Source organism: Corvus kubaryi, unplaced genomic scaffold (assembly GCF_017639235.1).
Source record: "Corvus kubaryi isolate FWS band 111438036 unplaced genomic scaffold, C.kubaryi_AGA036_p1.0 37397, whole genome shotgun sequence".
NCBI lineage: Eukaryota > Metazoa > Chordata > Aves > Passeriformes > Corvidae > Corvus > Corvus kubaryi.
The window spans coordinates 7,785,042-7,810,197 of record NW_024581136.1 but is presented as its reverse complement, the minus strand read 5'-3'; the positions used below and the strand labels follow the sequence as shown (position 1 = coordinate 7,810,197).

At 37.6% G+C, this 25,156-nt stretch overlaps 1 protein-coding gene across 3 annotated transcripts in view; it reads left to right on the top strand.

Annotated features, from left to right (window-relative positions):
• Positions 1–24,931, top strand: part of PLOD2 (procollagen-lysine,2-oxoglutarate 5-dioxygenase 2) — a 48,797-nt gene extending 23,866 nt beyond the window's left edge. Inside the window, exons 6-20 of one of the 3 annotated variants that reach the window (XM_042042691.1) lie at positions 927–990; positions 1,761–1,858; positions 3,609–3,710; positions 7,521–7,646; positions 9,202–9,323; positions 14,684–14,788; positions 15,051–15,176; positions 16,346–16,487; positions 17,701–17,763; positions 19,079–19,192; positions 19,588–19,653; positions 20,150–20,254; positions 22,168–22,314; positions 22,546–22,671; positions 23,712–24,931. In XM_042042691.1, coding sequence (XP_041898625.1) covers positions 927–990; positions 1,761–1,858; positions 3,609–3,710; positions 7,521–7,646; positions 9,202–9,323; positions 14,684–14,788; positions 15,051–15,176; positions 16,346–16,487; positions 17,701–17,763; positions 19,079–19,192; positions 19,588–19,653; positions 20,150–20,254; positions 22,168–22,314; positions 22,546–22,671; positions 23,712–23,867 — 1,662 coding nt within the window. In that variant the 3' untranslated portion in view covers positions 23,868–24,931. The remainder of the gene's footprint in view (positions 1–926; positions 991–1,760; positions 1,859–3,608; positions 3,711–7,520; positions 7,647–9,201; positions 9,324–14,683; positions 14,789–15,050; positions 15,177–16,345; positions 16,488–17,700; positions 17,764–19,078; positions 19,193–19,587; positions 19,654–20,149; positions 20,255–22,167; positions 22,315–22,545; positions 22,672–23,711) is intronic. The other 2 variants (XM_042042693.1, XM_042042692.1) reach the window with 2 other exon arrangements.
• The last annotated feature ends 225 nt before the right edge of the window (positions 24,932–25,156 follow it).

Genomic DNA, 25,156 nt, shown 5'->3' with positions numbered 1-25,156 from the left:
CTTCCCTGGTGCAGCTTTGAACCATTCCCACCAGGTTAGCAGCTCCCTCTCCCCTTCCCCTCCTGAGGAAGCTGCAGGGAGCACAGAGATGGCCCCTCAGCCTGCTCCTCTAAACTAGACAAACCTCAGCTGCTCCTCATAGGAAATTCCTTCCAGCCTTTAGTGTCTGAATTGCTTTTTTGCAAGTTAAGTCAGATGCCAATTGAAAAGACAGGGTGTAGAGATATTAAAGCTGATTTCTGCATCCAAGTCAGGAGTAATATAATTAGTTGTCTAAACAGATTGTCTCCTAGACCAAAGCTGTGTATCTGTGCAGAGCACTGCTGCACCATGGTTCAAAACACTTCCATGGTGCTTACTATACATCACCACCAATTCTTTGTATAGTAATAATATGCCCAATGCTGTAGAATACGTAAGAAAATCTTGGAAGACCAAAACAAAGGATGTCATCTGTGTAGGGGTTTTTAAGTGTGTTTTAAATGTTACATACTGGAATCAACATTTTAAAGATGGTGAAACATGGTATTTAAAGTAAGAATCTAGCTAGGATTAGTAATACAACATTAGGAACATGTTTTAAATTTGACTTTTGCATTTTTATGATTCTGAAACACAGTATGTTTTGTTTGCTGGCCAAGACTTGTTAAATTTTTTTTAAGACACAAATTGTCTTTGGCTTATACTGCTAAATTGCAGTTCCTGTGGAGAGTTATGACCTTTATCCTTCAAGTTTAAAGTTTCTGCATATGCAAAACCGATTGCTATACAACTGCACAACTTGGGAATACAGAAGAAGGTAACAATGTAAAGAATGTAAAGAGTCATTTTCCCTGACTCCTTGCTGCCACTGTGGTGTAACTGCAATGTTACTGTAAAAACATTGGCTTTAGAACACCTCAACATCTTTGGTGCTTTGATTTCAGGAGCGCATTAACATTACTTTGGACCACAAATGTGCAATTTTCCAGACCCTAAATGGAGCTGTTGGTATGTATATGATCTGCACATTGTGTGTTTGATTAACTGTTATTAATAATTTTTTTGCTTAACCATGAATGTGGTTCCTTAAACATATGCTTATTTTAAGGAAGTATTTGGTTGGGTAGACCTGATCACCAGATTAGTTACAGGTCTTTTGGGTTGATTATTAATTGAATTCTCTCATTGAAAAAATATTTTATTTAAAATAGGAAAAATAGTTCTAAATAAATGAAGTTGGCAGTAAATAGAGTTAAGGACCATTTTTCCATCTGCCTTTCAAAAACTTAATTACAGGAGTAAGATTAGTAATTAAAATTGTATTTTAGATGCAAATGGCTATACATAGTGAAGTCGAATGTGGAATAATGTAGAATTTCCTGCATTTAACTGTCATGAATTTAAATGGAAAAATGTATCTGTGCAAAACTTCCTTTCTTACATTTGGCCTTCCATTATGGAATAAATTTTTGTAGCCAGATCATATCTGAAGTAACTATGATTTCTCTATGAATTGCATTTGCACTAAATTAGAATTGTTTTTAAAGCAGATTTTATTCTAATACTTAAGCTGCTGATGAGAAATGAAGTTTGATGTCACCTTATTTATCATGAGGATATTAGAATTCAAGATCTAGTTTAAAAAAATGAACAAAAGCTTCTAAATAATACTGACAATGATTGCAATAGCAAGGTATATTGTATCAGCAAGGACTTAAAGAACTCTGAAATTTTAGCTTTTATTTATGAACTTCCTATACTGCTTTGTTGATTTGCAGATGAAGTCCTTTTGAAATTTGAAGAAGGAAAAGTAAGAGCAAGGAATTCAGTGTATGACACCCTACCAGTCACCATTCATGGAAATGGTCCAACTAAAGTGAGTGACAGTTTGGTTTTATTTTCCTGTAAAATCACAACATTATTGGAGGCAAAAAACCAAGGATAGAAGAGTATGAAACAACATACACATTTCCATTTAATGTTATTAGTAATTGAGAGGATAAAACCCCCATTCTGATTCATGCTATTCTGATGTCACTGTAACTTGATAGTTTTGCTGAAACAACTAATTCTGCTCCCAAGTTCATTGTAGCCTGGGATGTTAGAAGCAAGTAAGCTTTTGTTAATTTGTTCACTAACACAAAGCTGTTCTTGAAGCTAGTGAGCAATCTCTATCTGGTTATTAAATGGCAATCAGAAGAATAGGATAATCTCACCAGGAGTGACAGGCTGGGATACAAAACAGTAACACATCTGTTCCTACCCTAGACCCAGGTGTGTGTATACACATATATAAAAAAGAAATTGTATTAGGCACAAGAAAAAGCCTCTATGTAAGTGTGTGTGTATCTATCTAGGTCCACGTGTGGCTGGCTTTTGCTGTTGCCTTCAGTGTCGCTGATCCCTGCCATCAGTGTGCCCGTGGCTTGCCAGCTTTGGGCGTGTGGTAGGACACTGTCTGCCCTGTGAAATAGCTATTCTGACAGATTCTGTTCATGTGTATGGATTCAGTGGTTTAGAGGTCCCTGAACCGTTTCTCTGAGAGAAATGGCTGTGTTTTGGTAATATGGCAGTTGCGCCTTCTTGTTCTAAGCCAAAGAAGTGTAAAGGTGTATCTTTTATAGTACTGTCTGTTGGCTGAAGGATTGGGCATGGCTACTTTCTAATTTCTTCTGAATAAATGTTCCTTACTGTAGCTCCTTACTTTCAGAAAAAATGCCTTTCAGAAGAATGAAGTAGAGTTTGAAACTCATGAATATCCCAGGGAATGCTGCTACGTTGTTTTTGCACTTGTATTTTGATTTTGCTATTGGTGAATAGAATGATGATTTTATCTGTTAGGCTTAACTACTCAGTAGAGATGAAATGTATGACAAATTCCTTCCATATTGCTATTTTTGCCTCAATTAAATCCTCAAATTCTGTCATCACTGACTTTGCTGACATGTTGCCAATGAAAAGAAAGGTTCTGTATTTTACATTTGGGCAAACAGCTTAGGATGGAACAGCTTCTACTAATCCATGTGTTATGGTACATTAAAAAAATTCAACCTCTGCCTGTAGTGGTGTTTTAAAAACAAAGAGGAAACTCTTTCTATGCATCACTTTTTCAGTGTGGCTAAATTCTTCTGTTTTAAACATAGAATTGAATCAAGAAGATGACGGTATGCTAGGGTTGGAAAAAGTTTTCACCAGTTAGTAAATAAACCAGCATGAAGATAAGTTCCAGAATTAACTCCTACTAGTTAAGTTTTTTGTTTGTAAGATGCTTCTTTTTTCATATTTCATCTCTCTAATTTTCATATTAGTGAATTGCATTGGTTAGATGCACTTCTTGAAATGGATACCAAATTATTCTCACATTCTGACATGTAATACTTTTATTTTTCACCCCAAGTGCATGTCATTTTTATGAAATACTCATTTTTGTAGACTTCATGGTACATATATAATCTGTTTTGTAAACGAAAAAGAATAGTTTTTTACCTGCAGATTTTGTATGTCTGTTTCTAGTCAGTTGCCTTTAGTTACAAGTGATTAAATGAATAAACCTGAATTTTTTGAAAGGTACAGATCATCCTTTGCAAGCATCTGTCATTAATTTGAATTGTTCATTTATTTACCAGATTCACCTGAATTATTTGGGAAACTATATTCCTAATGCTTGGACACGGGAAACTGGTTGCAGTATTTGTGATTTAGACTTACTAGACCTGTCAGCAGTAAAGGTAAGAATACTCTTCACTGGAACAAAGCCCTTTTGGGTACAGTTGATAGGTGTTTAGTGATTTCTGAGGCCAAGTGGCTTCCTTATGCAATATTGTTTTACTACTTTCAGGAATGTTTTTATGCATGTCTTTTAATATAGGTTTTCACAGTATTACTGAAGATGATGCCATCCCCAAAAGCCCTCCAGATCTTCACCTCCGTTCAGTGAGAGTGAATGAACAATTTTTGAATTGTGCAAGGTTCAAGAGAATAATTAGAATTTTGGGAGAGGTAGAAAAACTGTTTAGATATTTCAGATTTTTAGCAGCAGACCTAAAAAACACTCAATATGCATCATTTGAACAACTTCTGTTACAAATAGAGTTTAGTAGTTAACTAACATGATTACAATTACTATTTTCTGAGATTAAATGATCAAAACTGCTTTACACTGAAGATGACAATACGGATATTTTTACTATATAAGCTAGTGTATTTCTATAGAAAAAAATCTGATGCAATTGAGACTGGATTTCAGTACAGTTTTCAGAATTCTTGTAGGACAAACACACACACACACACGGCATGTGTGTATATCCAGTACTTGGCAGCTTCGGCTCTTTCACTCCAAGCATGATGTCTTTCATGTCTCTATAAATATTTCAGCTTGTACACAATAAATTTGAGGCAGAGTAAATACTAAGCTCTACCATGTGGAATTGTAAGACTTGGATGAAAAAGTGAATTCTGATTATTCCTAACAGGCTCTTTCCAGCAGCTGTTTCATTTCATTTCTGTATTGAAGATTAGAATGAGAACAGGTCTTAGAAGGTCACGTTGAGGATAGCATGAAAGAAATAGTGGCTTGTTATCTTTATAATGAAAGGAAAAAGTGAAAGAACTTCTAGGCAATAAGTTGCTAATGGACTGGAATATAAACTCAAAAAGTTATTTGCTGGAATTCTAATAACTTTCAGATTCTTTCTATATTTTTTAAATTTTATTTTTGCTTTTTAAGATAAACATTTGAGTGGGCTTCTAATTAGGTAGTGTTTTAACTCCCATCATAAAATTTACCTGAGGAAAGGATGTTGTCGAAGTTTTTCTTCCAGTGGTGTTCGTAATTAAGACATGGTTTTGGAGCAGTTAAATCTTAAAGCTGGTAAGGGGGATGCAATGATTTGCTGGATAGCTTCCTATAGTTTATGTACATCTACTTGGAATGTGTCTTCTTTACTGTAGTCCATTCCTTGGACTTCACGCCTCACTCCCTCTGCCAGCAGAAATAGCAAGGCTTTTCCTTGGCCTCAGTGGAAGTGTTTACTTCATGCATTTCTGAGTACCTGCAGTATTTCATTTTCTGAACGCGCTCTCTGTTCAGGCCTGTCTGGTTGCTACTTAAGGAGAAATTTTCACTGAAAAGAGCAGTACCCGCTCTGTGCCTCTAATAATTTTCTCCATGTTGTTTTATTTATCTGACTGCATTTTTACACTCATATCTTCTGAGAATTTTGCTTTTTTTTTTGGGGTTGCCTGCAAAGGAGCCGAGAGGTACATGTGCAGGGTCTTTTAGTCAGTTCTTGTCCTCGTGACAGAAATAGAATCTCCTGGGCTGCGATCATGGCTGAGGTGTGGAAAAACTCAGTAACTGCTATCTTCTGGTAATGTCAGCAGCCTGTCCACCCTCAAATTAGCTGCCTGTTCAGGTAGAAGCAGCATAATGGAAAATAAGTTGAAGAGTGCACCTGGACTCAATAAGTGCAAATTTTTGCCACTTTCTCACGGGATTTTTGTTTTGGCTTTTGGTTTTTTTTTCTGAAACCTAAATTAAGTTTGTTGCCCAGTTTAATATCCCTTGAACTGCTTTTAAGTTCTAAAACTTATTACTGGATTGGAGACTTTCCAGTGCAGCTGAAAAGGATGACCTTGCTCATCTTCTCATTTCACTGGCAACCCTTGTGGAAAGAGATCCTGGACTTTGCTCTGTGTAATTGTACTGAGACATTGTCCTGTATTTCTTCCAAGAATTGTCATACACTCAACTACTACTTAGAAAAAGTAAACTTTAAAAAGTCAAATATATGACCTCACTGAAAATGAGAAAATCTATCAGAGAAAATGTAGCATCTGGGTGCAGACTGGTTTTGCTGAGAGGCAACTTCTGATTTCATATACTCACAATTCTCATTGTGACCTAGATTCAGATTATGCAGTAACAACTCTTTGTGGTTAAGCCACGGTCTAGATTGATGAACTCTGTGCTTTGAGGACATGCAGTTTACAGGAATTCTTACTCCTAATTTTTTAAACACTATTTTGCTTTGGTCACACTGAGATTTCATTGTAGACCCAAGCGGTTCATATTTCAGTGTACTGAAGCAGTGTCAGTAATTCCTCTTTGTTCCTACAGCCTTTGCACATTCAGCCTGAACCTCTTTCTCTTTCCCCTGGAGAATAAGGGTAGAATGACTCAGAATTGGAAAAATGTACGAAAGGCAATTACTGCAGCTGTTCTTCCACTGGTAGCACACGTGTGTGCTCAGCTTAGCCCGTGCAGCTTTCTTTGTCCCTGGCCATCAGTGGGACCAGTTCCTGTGACAGCCTCTGGGTGGTGACTACCAGAGAGTGGCACAGGTGCTTTGTTGGAGACACATCAGTGCACTCTTCGTCAGTTGTTTTGGAGTTATTGGGCTCTCTGTGTGGCTATACTTTCCTACCAGCACTTATGAGGTTTGCAGATGCAGCTGTGAATAGGAGGTTGTCAGGGTAAACACTGGATGTTTCCGAGCTGGGGCATTCGCCAGGATGTTTCTGGGTTCCGATGTAGACGGTGACACTGTGAAACCTCAGCATGTGTTGATGGTTTATCCAGACACTTTTCAAGCGGGTGTTGGCCTGCTTAAAAAGCTAGCTGGCAGCCTTTTATACTCATATAAGGTTTCTCTGTGAGCCTTGTAATGGATTAGACTTTTATAGTAATTGTCTGGTTTAGAGATGGAAATAATTTTTAGTCAGTGTGTTTGTTTGTGTGGGAGTTGAGGCCTTTGAAGGTTAAATTTCTTTGTCTTGCATAGTGCAATAATACACTTAAGGACTACAAAAAAGTGCTGTCTATGTTTCTTTTAGTGGTCAGGATCTCATGATCTCTGTCAAGCACATACAAAGCAGCCAAATACCATCAGAAGATTTCATGAATTCATATAAATAAGGTCCATAAAAGTTCAGTATTCTTGGATGTAAGGAGAGAAACTCTGTTAGTTTGTCAAAAGTCTTCCTAAAATCAGTGAGTAGGGAAGTAATGCAGAGCCCACTTAAAATGAATGGGGAGAAATAGTGCATGTACATTTATAGAAGGGTAACGCCGTCTTTGGCTGTGAAAGTATGGCTGAGTAAAATATTTTGTGGTATTTATTCTTTAATTATTTTTTAAAAATTGGTCTCCCCTATATTTTCTTGTAAATGTAATATATGTATGTACCTTGTTTTAAAAAAAAAGAATTTTCCATTCTGTTCTAGGTGTATTTACTTAAATGATTCTTTTGCTGTTTTAGTGGTTTTTTTATAGTAAGAATTTTAAAAACCATAGTACATTATTTTCTACTTCCAGTCTCTGTTATTAAATTCAAAGAGTTTCCTATCAATACTAAATCCCATTATCTTTGCTTATTTTGTGAAGCCAGTGAAAACAAATGGGGTGCAAAATGCTGGTTTTGATTGTTTGAAAGCTGGGTGGACTAAGTTTAGTACATGACATTAGTTACTCTTTACTCTAAGTAATCTTAGAAAAGAGGCAAGTCTTATTGGTTGTGTCAAAATATCATTTTTTTTAGGAATATCCAAGAGTAAAAATTGGTGTTTTCATTGAACAACCCACTCCTTTCCTAACTAAATTTTTAGACAGACTGTTGACTCTGGACTACCCACGAGAGGCACTCAGTATCTTCATTCATAATAATGTGAGTATGACTCTGCCATTGTACAAAGCTTCAATTTTGCAAATTATGCGATGAATCAAAATGTGGAGTATATGGATTTGATATAAGAACACAGTTAAAATGCATAGGGAGAAATAATCCTTCAGAATTTAGTATGCAGAGCTGGAAAAATTAAATGAAATTGTGTCAGGGCTTGAAGTCTATTTGAAGAAACTGCTTAGATTCTTCTACTAATGAAAAAAGTGTAGTTTGAAATGTGTGCTTCTGAAGGAAGTACTGACTGACGTAAAATAATAGAGTAAAATAAGAATAGAACAGTTCCAGTTGGAAGTGGCCCACACTGGCCATCTGGGCCAGCTGCTGACCACTTCAGGACTGACCAACAATGATACCATATTATTAAAAACTGTCAACTGATAGTTGGGATTTGCTTTTCATCTTGCTGAGGCCCCATTGCATTTGCGTTTCTGTTGGCACTCCTGCTGGGTCCCATGGAAAGATTGGTGTGTTCAGATATATTTTGACTGGCACTGCAGATAAGTTGCTTTTGAATACTCCCTGCTAATTTCCTAATGATCTGGCATTGCTGATACTTCCCCAGTGCCTTCAGTCAGTATTGCTGTTTTGAGCAGCCTGGTCTAATGGGAACTGTCATTGGTGGATTGGAAGGAGATGATCCTTAAGGTGCCTTCCAACCCAAACCATTCTGTGATTCTACGATTTGAGAGTGAGGTTTCAAATGTGTGCAATTATTTTGGAAAAAAAGGGACTAGAAGAGAAATGGGAGTAAAATTTAATTGTACCCTTTTTTAGTGTGCATGCATTGCTGTTGATATGGTAGCACAAGGGGGATAAGGAATAGAAGTAGAGCTTATCTCTGAAGTCTTCATTGTGGTTTTTTAAGGGGATTTTGAAGGTATAAATGTGATGTACACATGGGAATTGTAGGCTGTGTGGTTTTGTAGCTTCATCCAAAGCTATAGTATTTGAAATGGAATATAAAGACTGAACAGCTTTTTATTATAGAGGGGGAAAAGCCCTACCCAATATTTCAGTTATTCTAATGTCAGCCATAACAGGCAAAAGCTACAATGAGGGCACTGGTTTGGAAGTATTGCATGCAGCTGAAAGCTCTTAAATAGAGGGAGCGTAAATAGAAATTAAAGGAACTATCAGTGTGACTACATTTTAAAGAAACAACGGCTGTGCCTGCACAATTTGGTGCAGGTGCAGCTTCCTCTCTAAAGTGATTCTGGAGGGGCATAAAGAAGAACTGCGTGCCACTGAGCTTGTAGGATGGGTTTTAAAGACTGTAACATGAATATCCTGAAAAATAATGCATAGATAGTTTGTGAATCTAGCATTGTTGTACAACTTTAATTAATGTTGCTGACGTGTTGGATAGTTTTCCTAAAGTTTTGGACAGAGGAGGTTCATTTTAATGACAGATATACTGGAATATCTTCAAACACTGGCATCTGTTTCTTTAGGACAGAATACAGTGTGTTCTTGGACACTATGATTCATAGTAATTTGTGCCTTACATTTTCTATAAAAAATGTTAACATGATTACAGGAGGTTTACCATGAAAAGCACATCAAGAAATTCTGGGAAAAAGCCAAGAACGTTATCAGAAATATTAAAATTGTTGGACCTGAAGAAAACCTGAGTCAAGCAGAAGCCCGAAACATGGGAATGTAAGTTCTAATTTCTAAATCTGTTACATTGATGCATACACTCACATTTTTTCATCTTGCATGTGTATTATTTCGCATCTTTAACATTTACATCTCCAGCTATGAAGATGGGAGCTTTTGTGTTGGAGAAGATCTAGACATAAGATACGAACTGTTGAGTGATTTATGATTTCTGTCTAATATAAAAAGCTGTTGATCATTATGAAAAAATCTCTCTGGTTTGTGCTACATCAATAGTTTGTTGTCTTGTGATGATGGCATAGAAAATGCGTAGTATTTATTTTATTTTCCGGCTACCTTACTGCAGAATTTTTTAAATTTTTGCCTTGGATATGCTTTTAACAATTGCACTTTTGTTGTCCTAATGCCTGCTCTGTTTTCTTTTTTCTTAAGTGACATTATATTTAAGTAAAGGTTAAAGCTTGACGTGGATGTACGGTTGACAGAATTATTTTTCTACCTGTGGTTCAAAGAGGCAGGAATAGCCTTTAGAAGTGCTCTAGCAGGAGTTCTTGCAAAGGCAACTGACTTTATCCTATGTTTGGTCTTGCTTTTTTCTTTTGTTCTTACTAGAGTATCCACAACTTTACCTTTTAAACCTGGCACTTTCCATGCCTAAAGTTGAACCTTGGAGTTTGTATCCTGTGTCAGACCTAAGGGTCTCTTTAGTGACTGCAGCACTGGCTCCTCCCACAGAGTGGCATGTGGCTCTCCCAGTACATCAGTCATATGATGGAGTTTCTCAGCCTGGGATGCCACCAAGATCAGGACCACCTTGCTTGGTCCTTGAGCTGGCTTCATTCCATGATAATTTTTTCACTCACTCTTCTACCAAATCTTCTGTGAGTGTCAGAGCAGGGAAGTTAATTTCAAAAGGCCATTTTCTGTTCAGAGGTTAGGAGCATAGGCTGTTCATAGCCTCAGCTGAAAGAGTGAAGGTCTTGAGTCTCTGTGGTGTTCTTGGAAATTTGTTTGAATGGGGCTTTGTTGTGCTGAAGCCACTGGAAAACTGATCTCTGGCTGAGGTCCAAGCCTCTCCCCTTGCCTTCCTAGGAAACGCTGCAGATGTCCTGTGTTAGACTAAGCACCCATTCACATGTATATATCATTCTTTCTTTATTTATAAAACTCTCTAAAGCAAATGTACCACATTGCCAAACTTTTTGTAGTGTATGTTGTGTAACTGAGGTGGAGTTTCTGGAATTGCCTTTTCGTCTTTGTTGTTATATAGATAACATAAGGCAGAATGTTCAGTGTAATCAATATCTATAGTAATACTAAATCTCACCCGAAGACCTTGAAACCTGTCATCTTTGATAGAACCTACTGACTTAAAATGTGACAGAGCTTCTGATATATGGTCCTTGCTTGATCTCTGCATAAAAAAATAATAGTTCAAATGTATATTTCCACAAAGTCACTTCAAATCCTGTTAGAAAGGCAGGGAGATAATAATATGTGTGATGTGTTATCCATGGTGTGGATGTAATTTGACCCATGTCGCTCCTGTTTTGAAAGGCCCCTTTGATAAAGATTGTCCTAAAGAGGTACGTAGAGAAAACCTGAAGCACAATGTGTGGAATGACACCATGGCAAAACTCTGAATCATCCAAAAAGTATGAACCTGAGTAGTAGGATCTTCCAAGTAAACAATGTAGATGTAATTCAGTGGCTCCTTTCAGTTTGTCTGAAGCAGAGTCAGTTAATCAGCTGCTTGCTTTGCACACCTGGGGGGCTTGGCTGCCCTTGTGAACATCACTGGCATCACTGGAACAAACACATTTTGCATTTCTTTAAAAAGACTAGCTTGATCTGGGATGTTCAAAGTGAAGGCAGTTACTCTATTATTTGCTTTCAGTCCTTCATCTCGCTTTGATCATCATCAGCTCATTTGTTGCTCACTAACACTGCAATGGGAATAACTTGAAAAGAGTGATGCTTCAAACTTGTTTATTGTTGTGATTTAGAGATTGATATTCAGTCTTCTGATTCATTTTCTCCTGCCTCTATCTGTATTATTGACAGATAGTTCTGTTCTATCTGCCTCAAATACTTGTTTTCTCTCCTTTTCCAAATCTGCTCTTAGTGTGTCTCTGTTAGTTTCCAGTAGATTTAGAATTAATTTGATCTTTTCACTTGCACATTTCACACAGAGTCTATTTAGTTGAAGAAGCGTAAGAGGGCTCAGTTAATACAGAGGGGGAACTTAAGCATTGAAGGTCTCGTTTGTTTTCAGCAGAATACTTTGGCGTATATGAAGTTTGATCAGTTTTCTTCTCGCCTTTTTCTTTTTTTTGGCTCAGTAAAAAGTGGTGATAAATCACAATGGGATTCTCAGTAAATGACACACTCATGTCACTATAAATGTGAGAAAATAACATTTATTCAATTTCACTCGTAGCCATGAAGCAGACCTTGGTCTACTTTTCTCATTCACATAAGGAAGAATGATTGAAGCATTTAATTTCTTACTTCTTCCTGACATGAAAAGTCCTTTCCTGTGCTTGTGAAAGTTGGAGAGGTATTGGAAAGGATCCAAAATGCTGCAGTCTGCAAGACTTTTTACAATTCAACAATACTGGGAAACAGGAGTGCACAGCTTTCATTGTTGTGGGCTGAATCAAGATAAAAAGGAAGGAAAACTAAGTAGAATAAAGAGAAGGAAGGTTTAGCTGCATGTTGTCTTCTTGTTTTCTCTGCATTCACATCACTTGAAACACTTAAATGGCATTTCCATGTCTTTCTTTTTTTGTTAGGCTTTGTTGGTTTGTTTTTTCTTTAAGAAAAAATCGTCTGTCGTTTTGCCTTGGTTGCAGATGAGATTTCAGCCAGCTGTTACAGAATTTGTTATGACAGAAAACATAAAAAGCAATTAAATATGTTCAAGTAATAACATAAAGTCGGGAAATACTTATCTCATTGACTTCTGAGGTTTTATTTATAAAAAGTGTATTTTCCATAATATTTTTTCTCCCAGTACTTACAGAGTTCAGGGTTTCTCTTTTGGGGGAGTTGGTTCTTTTTTGTTCCTCCCTCAGATTGTTAGTAACAGAACTGGGTAAGAATTTTCCAAAAGTTTCTAAAAAAATGTCATTTATCTCAGCTTTTAAGTGGGAATGTGCGCATTTTAATGAAAAGTTTACATTGAAAGCTTTCAAAAGTTTCAGGAAAAACAGTAGAGAGATCAGAATCAGAGTTCATTGACAGCACTGTTGAATTTTGAGCTACGTTTGGGGTTTCCTGTGTGTTTCTTGAAGGAGGATATTAAGTCATTGTCTCTGAGTTCCCATTTGGTATCGATAAAGGATGGCATGGACACAGGAGGGAGTAGAACACAGCCTTAGAGCAGGGCAAGTATCTTGGCTGTGGGGGAAGGAGGAACAGGGATTAAATCTTTCTCTCAGAGGTGAAGTGTTTTATGTTAGAGACTTGGATTTTCTGGAGCTGCTTTCCTGAACACTTGTGCAGTTTTGGGTTTCAGTCTCAGATGGAGGAGGAAAACTTTGAGTGTTGCTGAAAAACATGTTTTCCACCCATACCTGATTTCAGTAGCTTCCAGGTGTGCTAACTGTGGTAGCAATACTTAAGCCTGAGATGCAAAACTAAACATTAGTGTTTTATTTGTTTCCTGGCTACATTTGTTTGTTTTTAGTGATGGTTGATATGAATGTGTTTATGCTGTTCTGGCTGTCTGGAGAGATGCAAAACGTAACTCTAAATGGCTGGTGATGTCACCCAGGCTTTTGGTTGCGGACTTGTATCTAGAGCACCTTTTCTTTCAGGGGTCTGTCAGATGGTTTAAGTGCTCTCCCTTTGGGCTGCAAGTCTATATAAGGTAGAAAATTATCAGTGAAGATGTCAGTTAAGGCAAACCCAGAGACTGACCAGAGATTTAAACTGTGGGTGTGTGTTCAAACAGTTTTAGCAGCAGTGGGAAGACCATTCCTGACACATGGGTATTTTAAAAATTTGTCTGAAATTATTGCTACATCTTCAGTGATCAAGCTTGAAGAAGGAGTATTGCTTAAAGTTATGGAATAAAAGTGCTCTACCTTCCACTGTGATTCTAAGAGTCATACCTCTTGAGTCCTTTGAGCAGAAGAAGGTTTGAACAGAAAGACCCAAAAAGGTGTTAAGTAGTAATCCTGATGGAAGATGTAGTGCTAGGTTTGGAGGGGAAGAGCAGCAGGCAGGAAGCCATGCCAGCCCTTACCTTGACTTGTATGTAGCCTGTCACATCCACCCTTTATCAGGTCTTCTGAAGTGACAGATCTTTGCCTTTGGAGAAAACAGTCACAGTCAATCAAATCAAGTGGAACTTAAGCTAAAGCCCTGTTTATAGATATTTTAAAACAAGAAGGTAAAATAATGTTTCAGGCTGTTACGGTGGAATTAAAATAGGTAAAATAGACAAATTCAGTAATACCACCTGCATGATAGGAACCTACTGCTGTAATATTGACTTGAGGAAGTTGTTCCACTTTCTCTAAAAGTGTATTTGATTTGCTATAATCTCCTACTATGCTGATGGTATAGGAAAGCTGAATTCACTGTACCAAGTTTTGGCCTGGCAAGTGCACCCTGCCAGAACTATACAAACACAGTCTGTGTATCTTTCATATTTACAGTAGAATGTGTTTTCTTTGTCTTTCTCTTGAAGGCATGGGGATTTGTGCAAATAGTTTATTCTTCTGAGATCAAAATCCCAACTGATAGAAATAGTGTATGGACACGTTCGCTTACTTTCTCCAGTATAAATTCACTGCCTTTGCAATCACTTTATATTTCTCTTTACCAACTGTGTTGTTCTTGTAGGTCAAAAAGACAAAGAAGAGGTCTTTAAATACATATTTACAGTTTTTGTCCTGCACTCTCAATGAGGTTTCAATTGTCATTGAGATCAGCAGATTGCATCTGTGGAATCTTTTTGCAAGGACAGCATTACAGCCACATGCAGTTACTCGCTAGAGGAGCTTACTAAATAAGGTCATACTTCACTATTAAGTGATTGTACTGATACCCAGCTATGTAAATTAGTGGCATTTTCCCCTTGCCCCGTTTTCCATTAGGACACTGTGTAGAAGGCATTACTGCACTTGGTACAGGCTAGAGGCCACTTAGTTTATTAAAAGAAAAATAAAAGGCACCTGATGCATGTATTTTAATTTTTTAGTTAATCACCCTACTGTAATTTAAACACACCTTTCTTTACAATACTGTGCTGCAGAGGGCTTTTAGTGCCATGAATCAGTTGAATACTTACTTGTGGTTTGGGGTTTTTTAAAAATCTTTGTAGGTTTTGTTGTTTGTGAATTTTTTCTGGACATGTGTGAGTTAATCATTCTTTTTTGTCTTTTTAGGGACCTTTGTCGCCAGGATAAAACATGTGAATATTACTTAAGCATAGATGCAGATGTTGTGCTGACAAACCCCAAAACTTTAAGAATACTGATAGAACAGAACAGGTATAGTAAATCTCTTATTTTGTAGAATTTCCTCTAAATTGAAAGGATTCTCTGGGGTCTGTCCAGAGAAAATAAGATCTCGTTTGTTTTTGCAGAGTTAAATCCTCTTTGTTTACTTGTGGTATTTCATTGCCATGGTTCATAACGTGCTTGGAGGCCAACAATTCACAAAGCATTTTGTTCCTGTCAAACAGCAATTCCTGATGTGAATTTCAAATGCTTCAGAGTTTCATATTTTCTTACTCAATGTGTCACTTCACAGAAAGATAATTGCTCCGCTCGTAACTCGCCATGGGAAGCTTTGGTCCAATTTCTGGGGTGCTTTGAGCCCAGATGGTTATTATGCTCGATCAGAAGATTATGTGGATATTGTCCAAGGGAACAGAGTGTAAGTAACTGTAAGCTAATAGTTAAAGTCAAGGCAACCAGTATGGTTACTAGGTTATTAGCAACATATTGCATGGAAATACAAGAATATGGTATTATTCCTGGAGAGTTTAGGTTAGTTCTGTTGTTTTGTATTTTCTGTTTCATTGTTTCTTCCCATTCATAGCTAGAAAAAAAAGCAGTGTTTAACATGATGAGCTGGTGTTAGTACTGGGCACAGTCATTACTGATACCTGTCTGATGGTGTCTGGTTGCTCTAGCAGTGTACAGTACAGAAAAAGGCAGGACAAACAAATAGCAAACCCAAAACTCTATATCCCTGGACCATCAGCCAAAAGGAATGGTTGTTACAAATGACTTTGTCATCTCTTTGGGTCAAATCTTAATCAATGGAACAGGTATAATTTCTTTGTGTGTTTCATTCTGTATGTCAGGTATATTTAAGGAGCTCTTCAGTAATACTTTTGTCAAGGATAAACTCTTGGGTTTATCCCTCCCCTAAATGAATGTGATACTGTTCTGAGCTTGGCTGTTCCATATGGTGATGCCTTTTCTTTGCCCTGGAAGAACAAAAAGGTCTGAAACAGACTGCTTGAATAGGACTGGCTTGTTTTCAGTCCTGCTCTGCTAAAAGATGTGCTTGTGGCACTGAGAGAGGGGAAATCTGCAGAAGGAGCGTTTTGAAAGCAATGCTTTTGTGTTGATATTGGCCCAACTCACATAAATACATGACCTGCTGTGGTCCATGGATATTTGTGTGAGGAGGTCAGACCAGCTGTGTGAAGTCTCAGTGAAGTCTTTAAACTCATTTAAAAATCTGTTTTGGAGTTACTTTCTCCATCTGGTAGTGTAGAATAATATTATAAGAGAGTTTGACTGATTGCCTTAACTATGGAAACATGAAGTACATGTGTAGTTAAAACTCTGTAGAGAATTTGACCTTGCTATATTTTTATAACAGTATTTCATATAAATTGAATTACTGCTTACACCTACGTTTGAGATGTCCAGATGTAGTTTTCCAAGTGTCTTGGGAATCTTTCAGCTTCTTCTCCTTGCAACTTGCTTAGTCTTGCCAGCAAATACAGAAATGCTGATTTAATAGAATAGGCAACAAATTAGTTTTCATAGCTTTAAACTGTTTTTGAGTTGTGTTTTTATTTTCAACAGAGGAGTATGGAATATCCCTTATATGGCTAATATATACTTAATTAAGGGACAAACTCTTAGATCTGAGATGAAAGAAAAGAACTACTTCATGCGGGATAAGTTGGATCCTGATATGGCTCTCTGCAGGAATGCCAGGGAAATGGTAAGGTGTACCTATAACAGCTTGCTTTCAAATACACATCTTTCTTTGTGTCCTGCTGTACTCATAGACTGCTTTACTTGATTGACCTTGGATATTATATTTTACTTCTAATTCAAAGTACTGGCCAATTTTTGTGTGATAAAACCCTTCAGGTGCCAACAGATGGCTGGGACCGGTGTATTTCTTTAAATTGGTGAGAACAGAGGTTTTTTCAAGACCAGTGCACTGATGCACTGACTGCATGGTGGTTTCTAGTTAAATTCCCTGAAAATTTCTCTTGAGGTTAAAATACCTTTCTTGGCACAACCTCAACAGATGAAAGAGGTCTCAACTTCTCTGCTGTGTATGACTTAAAACTTACCCATGCATTTGGAACATCTGTATCATGCACGTTTTTATACGGTGTGGAGCTTCTAGCAGGCTACATTGGAATATTTTGCAATTTTCTATTGAGTAGATATATATTTAAACTAATGATGGGCAGTGTTGTATAAAAAGCCTAGGTGATTTAAGAAATGGTTAGGGAGCATGAATTACTCATTAATTTGTCCAGATAGATTAAAGTTGTATCAGATAAGTGTTACTTGCATTAATCTGGAAGTAATGAGAGAACTTATTTGTACTGTAAAGTTATGAATCTGTAAATCCATATTTCTACTGATATTTACACTAGTTTCAGCACAGAGACAAATAAGACCTAAACCAGACCTATTTCCAGACACTATAACATTGAAAAATATTTTTGCTGAATTGAACAAGAAAAGTTGGCAAGTATTCATTTTTTTATTCCCTCATAACAAGGCATGATCTCCTCTGTTTGTACTGATTCTTCAGAACATCCCCGCCCAGTCCTGTTGTATTCAAACCTCCTCAGCATCAGTTCCTGCAAACCTGTGCTTTCCATGTGCTCGTTAAACTAATCTGACTGGCTCATCAGAAAATTGCTTCTTCTTTTCCTCTTTCTCAGTCTGGGCTGTAGGAGGGTTTAGTATGTGCTTGTTTTTGTATTGCAGCAGATAAGAAGGGGCTGGTGGAAACAGCTTTGACATGTGTATGAAAGAGCTTTGCTTGGAGATGCATGTTGTCTGTAAAGGCATATCAGCTTTTGATCAAGGGCTGCTATTTCCCTGATGTAACTGTGGAAACCTAAAGATAGTCGGAAAAAAGAGAGATTGTGTCAGAAAACTGATGTGATGATTCTCCTTCATTTTAGACTTTACAAAGGGAAAAAGACTCCCCTTCTTCGGAAACATTCCATATGCTCAGAGCCCCAAAGGTGTTGCTTTATTTTTTTTTATTATTACATGCAGTGTCATTCTACCACAGGAAGATACTTCTCCTCTGTCCACTTCCTCTGATGAAATACTGCTCTAGCTTTCTCTTCAGCCTTCTAAGGTTCAGGTTTTTGCAGGGACAGGCTTTTCATGCTCAGCTCAGAGCATCTCAGAAAGGCTCTTTGTTTCCTCAGGGGGGTTTCTCAGTGCTTTTAAGGTCAAGGTGTGCTGACACTGTGCTTCTGTAGCTAAAATGGATGGAGCAGTCCTAGGAAGGAGTAAAGCTCAAATCACTGGTAGGTCTGCCAGGTCCCCCCCAGTGACCACATTGTCACTTTAAGCTGTTTTTCTTGACCCAGGCCCTCCTTATTCTCCCTGCTGCAGATATTTTATGATTTGGTAAGCACCCAGAACTGGGCATGTTTAACATAATCATTATCTTTCTAACAGTTTAACTCTTTTTCAGACAAAAACATAGACAGAAATACCAAAGTACCCAAATGGTAATGCCTTCATCTGTTACAAATCCGAAAATCACAAGCATTTCAGAAATAAAGTTTTAGTCTGAAAAACCTTAAACTAAAGAAATCCCATAGAATCTAAGTTTCTTTTTAAAAATACTATTTTCCGCTACTACTTCTAATCAAGAGAGTTCTGTTAATACCTTCTGTTAATAGCTTGGTAATAAAACTGTATCTTACCACACTTGGTATCTTGCACATAATTACATGAACAGACTTCAGTGTGCTCAGCTGTTTTGGATGCTGATCTGAATATTCTTGTGTGCTGTATCTGCCAATATCTTTTTATTTCAGGCCAATTCGCCAGATGGATCATGTAGTGAATACTCTGAAATAAGTTTCTTGTTCTGACTTTCGTGAACTCTTTGATTGTTAGCTTATTCTTTCAGTTTTGAATTTGAAACTAAAGCCTAGGTGTTGGTTTTCTTGTGTGTGAGCATTTCCAATTTGAGATCAGATGCTTTCAGTGTGTCTGCTTAGGTTTTCTGGAAAACAAATCAACCAATCACTCCTCTGCTTTTTCCTTTCTATAACTCTACATATGTTCTCAACAATATATATTTTGGTTTAATGTGTTTAGAAAATAAGTGCAGGCAAATGCTTGTAAACAACAAGTTATGAAGTGTAGTTGGTGATTAGAGTCAACCATTTGAAAATTAAGATGCTAAATTAACAGCACTTTTAATATGTGTACAAATGTGATTATGTTTTATGAAAGTGCAATCATGAACAGACCTTTTTAAAACTTTGCTGAGATGGATAGTTTTGCTAATGGTGCTTTCTCTGCTTGGTATAGGGCGTTTTCATGTACATTACCAACAGACATGAGTTTGGAAGACTTCTTTCTACAGCCAATTACAATACCTCCCACTACAACAATGACCTCTGGCAGATATTTGAGAATCCTGTGGTATGCATCTAATTATTGATGAAACAGTTATTTTATTTAAAAAAAAAGTATAAATTTATATAATATAAAGGACTTGAAATTTAAAGTCTTTACATGGAGAACATTTGTTTACTGTGTGCTAAATATTATGTGCTAAAAGGTGTTCTCACCCATCTAAGCAAGTGATTATATATCATATCAGTAAGCCAGCTGATGACCAGAGTATGAAGTTGGAGATATGGCCCTGAGCTAACAGGTTTTATGATTTTTGATATGATGAGAACCAGTTTGTTTACAAGAATAAGAAATTGTTTGTTTCCAGTGCTTTCAGTAGAGCAAATGAATAGAATATAAATAATTTTTTATCACTTATAAATGTCTTTGGTCTGTTATGTTTTTAAATCATGTTTTTTTAGGACTGGAAGGAAACTTACATAAATCCAAATTACTCAAAAATCTTCACTGATAACATAGTAGAACAGGTGAGTAGAAGCAGTTTTTAAAAATTTGTGGGACTCACTGATAATAAATTGGCATGCAGTAACTATTTCCATACAAATGCTGTTTTGGTCTGTGACTAAACAGATTTTTTGCTGTTTTGGATCAGAACTGTGTTTTTGCCATTCGATATAGGCTGCCTGCTTTCATGCAACTGATCCAGACAGAGCACTTGCATTGGATGATCAGTTGTGACAACTAGGGACAGTTGCCTCTATAAAAACCTGGGATAAATTGTCTGTGTTTAAAGCAGTGTTAAGTTTTAAGTTGTTTCCCACATTCACCTGTAATGTGGAAGACCAGGGTTGTTATTTAGAGCCCTAAGGCACAGAAGGTGTGGGGGCACTGACACATTCTTTGTGCTGGGTCAGGGCTTAGAATGTAGCTCAGAGTTTTTGCTTTTGTGAGAATGTGCTTGAGGATCAAGTTGTGTGTGTGAGTTTTTTTTGTTTTTTTGTTTTTTTGTTTTTTTTCTTGTAGCCATGTCCAGATGTGTTTTGGTTTCCCATATTTTCTGACACTGCCTGTGATGAATTAGTAGAAGAAATGGAGCACTTTGGGCAGTGGTCTGGTGGAAAACACCAAGTAAGTGTCAGCCTTTATAAACATAATCTTAATGAGTGATCGTAACTACTTTTACAGTAGTAAGTCACAGTGTACTGCAACAAACAAACATTCCAACAATCACCAATGACCTGAAACATCTGCTTTGTGGTATAAAGTGCTTAGTCTAGTCTACCATGTAGCTGCTTCTTCAGTAGACATAGAGACATTCTTAAATTAATGTTGTGGTGTGCTGACCCTGGTACATGCCAGGCACCCACCAAAGTCACTCTGTCGTTGCCCTCCTCAGCTGGAAAAGGGAGGCACAGTATAAAAAAGAATTTACGAGCTGAGAGACAGGGACAGGGAGAGATCATTCAATTGCCATCACAGGTGAAACAGACTCAACTTGAGTTCAATTGGTAATATATGAGCAATGAAACCACTTCTTAAAAACACCTTCCCTTCACTCCTCCTGTCCTCCTAGGCTTAAATTTACTCCCCATTTTCTCTACCTCCTCCTCCCCAGCAGTGCATAGGGATGGGAAAATGGGAGATTGTGGTCATCACACATTCCCTGCCACTCCTTTCTCCTCAGGGGGAGGACTCCTTACATTCTTCCTCTGCTCCAGTGTGGGTCTCTTCCGTGGGGTGCAGTCCTTCAGGAACAGACTGTTCCAGTGTGGGCCCCCTGTGGGGTCACAAATCCTGCCAGAAAACCTGTTCCAGCATGGGCTGCTCTCTGCTGCCAGGACCCTTCTCCAGCACAGGCTTCCATGAGGTCACAGCCTCATTCAGGCACCCCCACCTGCTCTGCCATGGGGTCTTCTGGGGACTGCAGGTGGATCTCCACTCCCCCATGGACCTCTGTGGGCTGCAGGGGCACAGCTGCCTCTCCATGGTCTGTACCAGGGGCTGCAGGGGAATCTCAGCCCGAATGCCTGGAGCAGCTCCTGCCCCTTTTTCCGTGACCCTGGTGTCTGCAGGGCTGTTTCTCTCACATATCCTGTCTCCTCTCCAGCTGCAATCTCTTCTGCCCTGTTTTTGTTTCCCCCGTTCTTGAAGGCACTGCCACCACAGAGGTGCTGTCTCTTGTCACTGCTGGGCTCAGCCTTGGCCAGTGGCAGGTCTGTCTTGCAGTGGCTGGCATTAGCTCCATAGGGGAAGTTTCCAGCAGCTTCTCACAAAGGCCACCCCTGCAGCGCCCCTGCTACCAAAGCTATGCCACATAAGCCCAATGCAGACTTTGAATTAGCAAATTAGACACTTAACAGTGGTGCAGTTGCTGTAGCAGGTACCTGACAGTTACCCAAGGCTGATTTTTGGAGAGCTTTTGATAACTGTTCAGACAAGTTTTTCTCATTTACCTCTTAAGTACTGATTTGTCAGACTTGTTCCCCTAAGGAGTTACTCACAAATGTTATGAGCTGTTGTGTCAATGTTTTCAGAGAATTCAAGGTATTTATTAGCTACCACTAAAATCAGAGGAATGTTTCTCTTATTCACAAATGTGGTGCTATGAGAAACTGTAGTCACAATTGTAGTGCAGGTAGGGGCCTCTGGAAAGAATTTTATTGTACTTTTATCTTCAAATTATTTCAACATTTATTACCCTGTCAAGTTGAGGCCTGTAGTCTCTTGATCTGATAGAATTTCAGTTGCATCTGCAGCTCAGTAAATAAAACTTATTATCCAAAGAAGCCCTCTTATTTACAGGCGACACATCCAAATATTGACTTATCCTTTAAAAACTTCCAATTTTTGGTCATTGATATCTCAGCATGCTTTTTTCCTCGACAGTTAGCTGTGGAGTTGCTGTACAGCAAGCTCACAGATGCCTATTGAAGCATTGCTTTGTTGCAGTTGTGATTCTGCAGATTTCAAGTAAATACTTGCTGAAATGTCAGAAACATTCCATGTTCCTGTTTCCAAGCTATTTGTGGTGTTTTCATTAGGACAGCCGCATTTCAGGAGGTTATGAAAATGTCCCAACTGATGACATTCATATGAAGCAAATAGGACTGGACAATGAATGGCTGCATTTCATACGAGAGTTCATTGCCCCAGTAACACTAAAAGTCTTTGCTGGCTATTATACCAAGGTATGGATTCAAAGCTCTTGCACATAATTACTCCATGGTGTGACTAAATTTAAGTATTTTGTTGAATATATCCTTTTTGGTTTGGTTGGGGAGTTTATTCATGACATAGCAGTAGTTAAAGATGAATATTGTTGATTTTTTATTTTAGCTAAGCTTTAAAAAAAATCCCAGGAATTCCGTGTATGACTTGGCAGTTCACAGCTTGAAGTCTGACTGTAAATTTTGTTGCAGGGCTATGCTCTATTGAACTTTGTTGTAAAATACAGCCCTGACAGACAACGGTCGCTCAGACCTCACCACGACTCCTCTACATTCACAATCAACATTGCCCTCAACAAAGTAGGAGAGGACTTTCAAGTAAGTTACTGACTTTAAAAATGTTGTCCTTTGCGTGTCTAATATTATTTCTAAACTAGAGCCCAAACACATATACTTAGAGACCCAGCTGAGAAGGAAAAGATGCACATCACAAATTGAGATACGTTATGCCTTGCGTTTTTTTGACAGGTACTAAATTTGCTCAATTCCAGGATCCAGAACTGTTGATGTAGTCAGGCTGAATTGATCAAACTGGTTTCAGATGGTGGGAGAGAAGGGGTTTGAAGTAAAACTTCGGAGATGTTAGTCATTTTTAACATTTCTGAAATGCTTCATTCCTGTATAGTGAGAACCAATTTTTCAAGAGTTTGAACAGTGCCAAGTTGACTCAAGTGACTTCTTTTCTGTAGAGTTTTTTTTATGATTGTTTTTTAAATCAGCTACAGAATGAAAGTTTTTAACTCCTGTATCTGTTTAGGTTTTTTTTGAGCTAAATTATTTTCTAGTCTGATATTGATTCAAATTAAACAGTCCCCGGAGTATGGAGCTAGGCAGGGCAGTGGCAGCAATATCGAACTTTTACTTATAGAGAAATTCAACCTGTTGCATTTATAAGCCTGTATCATTCACAACCCTTAACACCAATAAGTGTGCTTGCCACACTTACTATTTTAGAAGGCACAAGTTCAGTTTGAAAGCAGCAGCCAGATTAATTAATTTAAAACTTGTTTAAATGCTGTCCTGGATAGGGGTGCAGTCCTGAAACAAGGCCTGTGAACGTGATTTGCTTCTCTCTGGTAGAATCTACAGTAAAGTTATTGAAAGTTATTGCTGCTTGAATGAGTTGTTATCCAGTGAATGCTAAAGCAAGACAAGGGGAAATCTGATTGCAAATGCTTGTCTGTTAATTAATGCTCTAAAGATGGTTTCATGTAAACAACTTGCTAAGGCATGGTAAAAGAAAAAAACCCAGCCTATTAATAGCAGCAAATTGTTTGAAGTGATGGATGTATAAAAAGGAATTTATTAAAACACAAGATAAATGTTGGGGGTTTTATTGTGTTTGTGTTTTACCACAGGGAGGTGGATGTAAATTTCTTAGGTACAACTGCTCCATTGAGTCTCCCAGGAAAGGATGGAGCTTCATGCACCCAGGAAGACTTACGCATTTACACGAAGGACTTCCTATCTTGAATGGCACAAGATACATTGCAGTATCATTTATTGATCCTTAATTTTTTTTTTTTGTCCTCTTCAACAGCAGTGTTCTTTACATAAACATTTATTTATAGATCTCCTCTGGAAGATGGTGATAAAAAACTTTAAGTTAATGTTCCTACACAGCAGAGGTACTTTGGGCTAAAAGGAGGAAAAACCAGAAAATACTCTAATATTGTTGAAGATTTCTTGATATCTGCTCTGAGCCTTGAATCCCAAAGTAAACATGTCCTACTTGTTTTTCCATTCTGCTGCCCTATAAAGAGTGGGTAAGGAGAGAAAATGGAAAAGCACAGTGAACCCATTTCTTCGTTGAAAAAAACCCAAAACCCAAGGAATGTTAAATACAAAATCATCGGAAAAATTTATTGTGGTTTTCATTCAGTAAAGTGACACAGCTAAAGTTTGTGTGGTCTGTATATTTGGTACCAACCAATGACAGAAAAATCACAGCGTAAAAACAAAAACCAAAATCAAATGAATCTTGTTTACAGTTGTTTCTGGTAAGCAATAATTCCATATGCTGGTTTATACTGAAGGGAAAACATCTCTGTAGCCTTTTCTCTTAATTCATTGTCAATACTGAAGTGTACACCTTTAGAAGAAAAAAAATAAATTAATTGCAGAGGTAGAACAAGGTTTAAATCCTTTATCTAAGGAGAAAATGTTTTATCATTTGTTCTGAGAACTCATCCTTTTGAAAGATTACTGTTCTTCAGCAAGTGGCCTTTGTTTAAATTGAGTTATTTTTCTAAATGTGTAGTTGCACCCAGTTGGTACTGGAAATTTGATGCTTATTTTCAGAACGCTGGTAAATTTTAATAGGATATTTTATAGGGACAGTTTTCTACTCATAAAATTACTTGAATTTTGTATCAGGAAAATGAAATGGTGGCAGTCTCTCTTTAAAGCTAAGGGTCTTAACTTGACATTTATTTTAAAGAAATTGGTTTAAAATATTCCTACTGTATCTACTGTTTGTAATTTAAAGAAACTTGAAGCTAACTGTCTCAGTCTACCGTGCCAAAATGCACGACATGTTGGAAAACCTTGTGAAAAATAAAGGGTAATTTTAAATTAATGGAGCAGCTGTAACTTGACTGTATCAGGTAGTTTCTTTGCATTTGCCACTGTTTTTAAAGAAACTAGATTTACTGACAAATACTTTCTAATGATCTGTAGGTGGGAGATGGGAGTGTCAGATTTTGTGTTGTTGGCTATCGAAATTATTTCAGTTAGTGCCTGTGTACCAAGCCTTGCATTATGCTTTTAGAATGACCCCAGCAGGAATGGTGGTTCTTGGTTT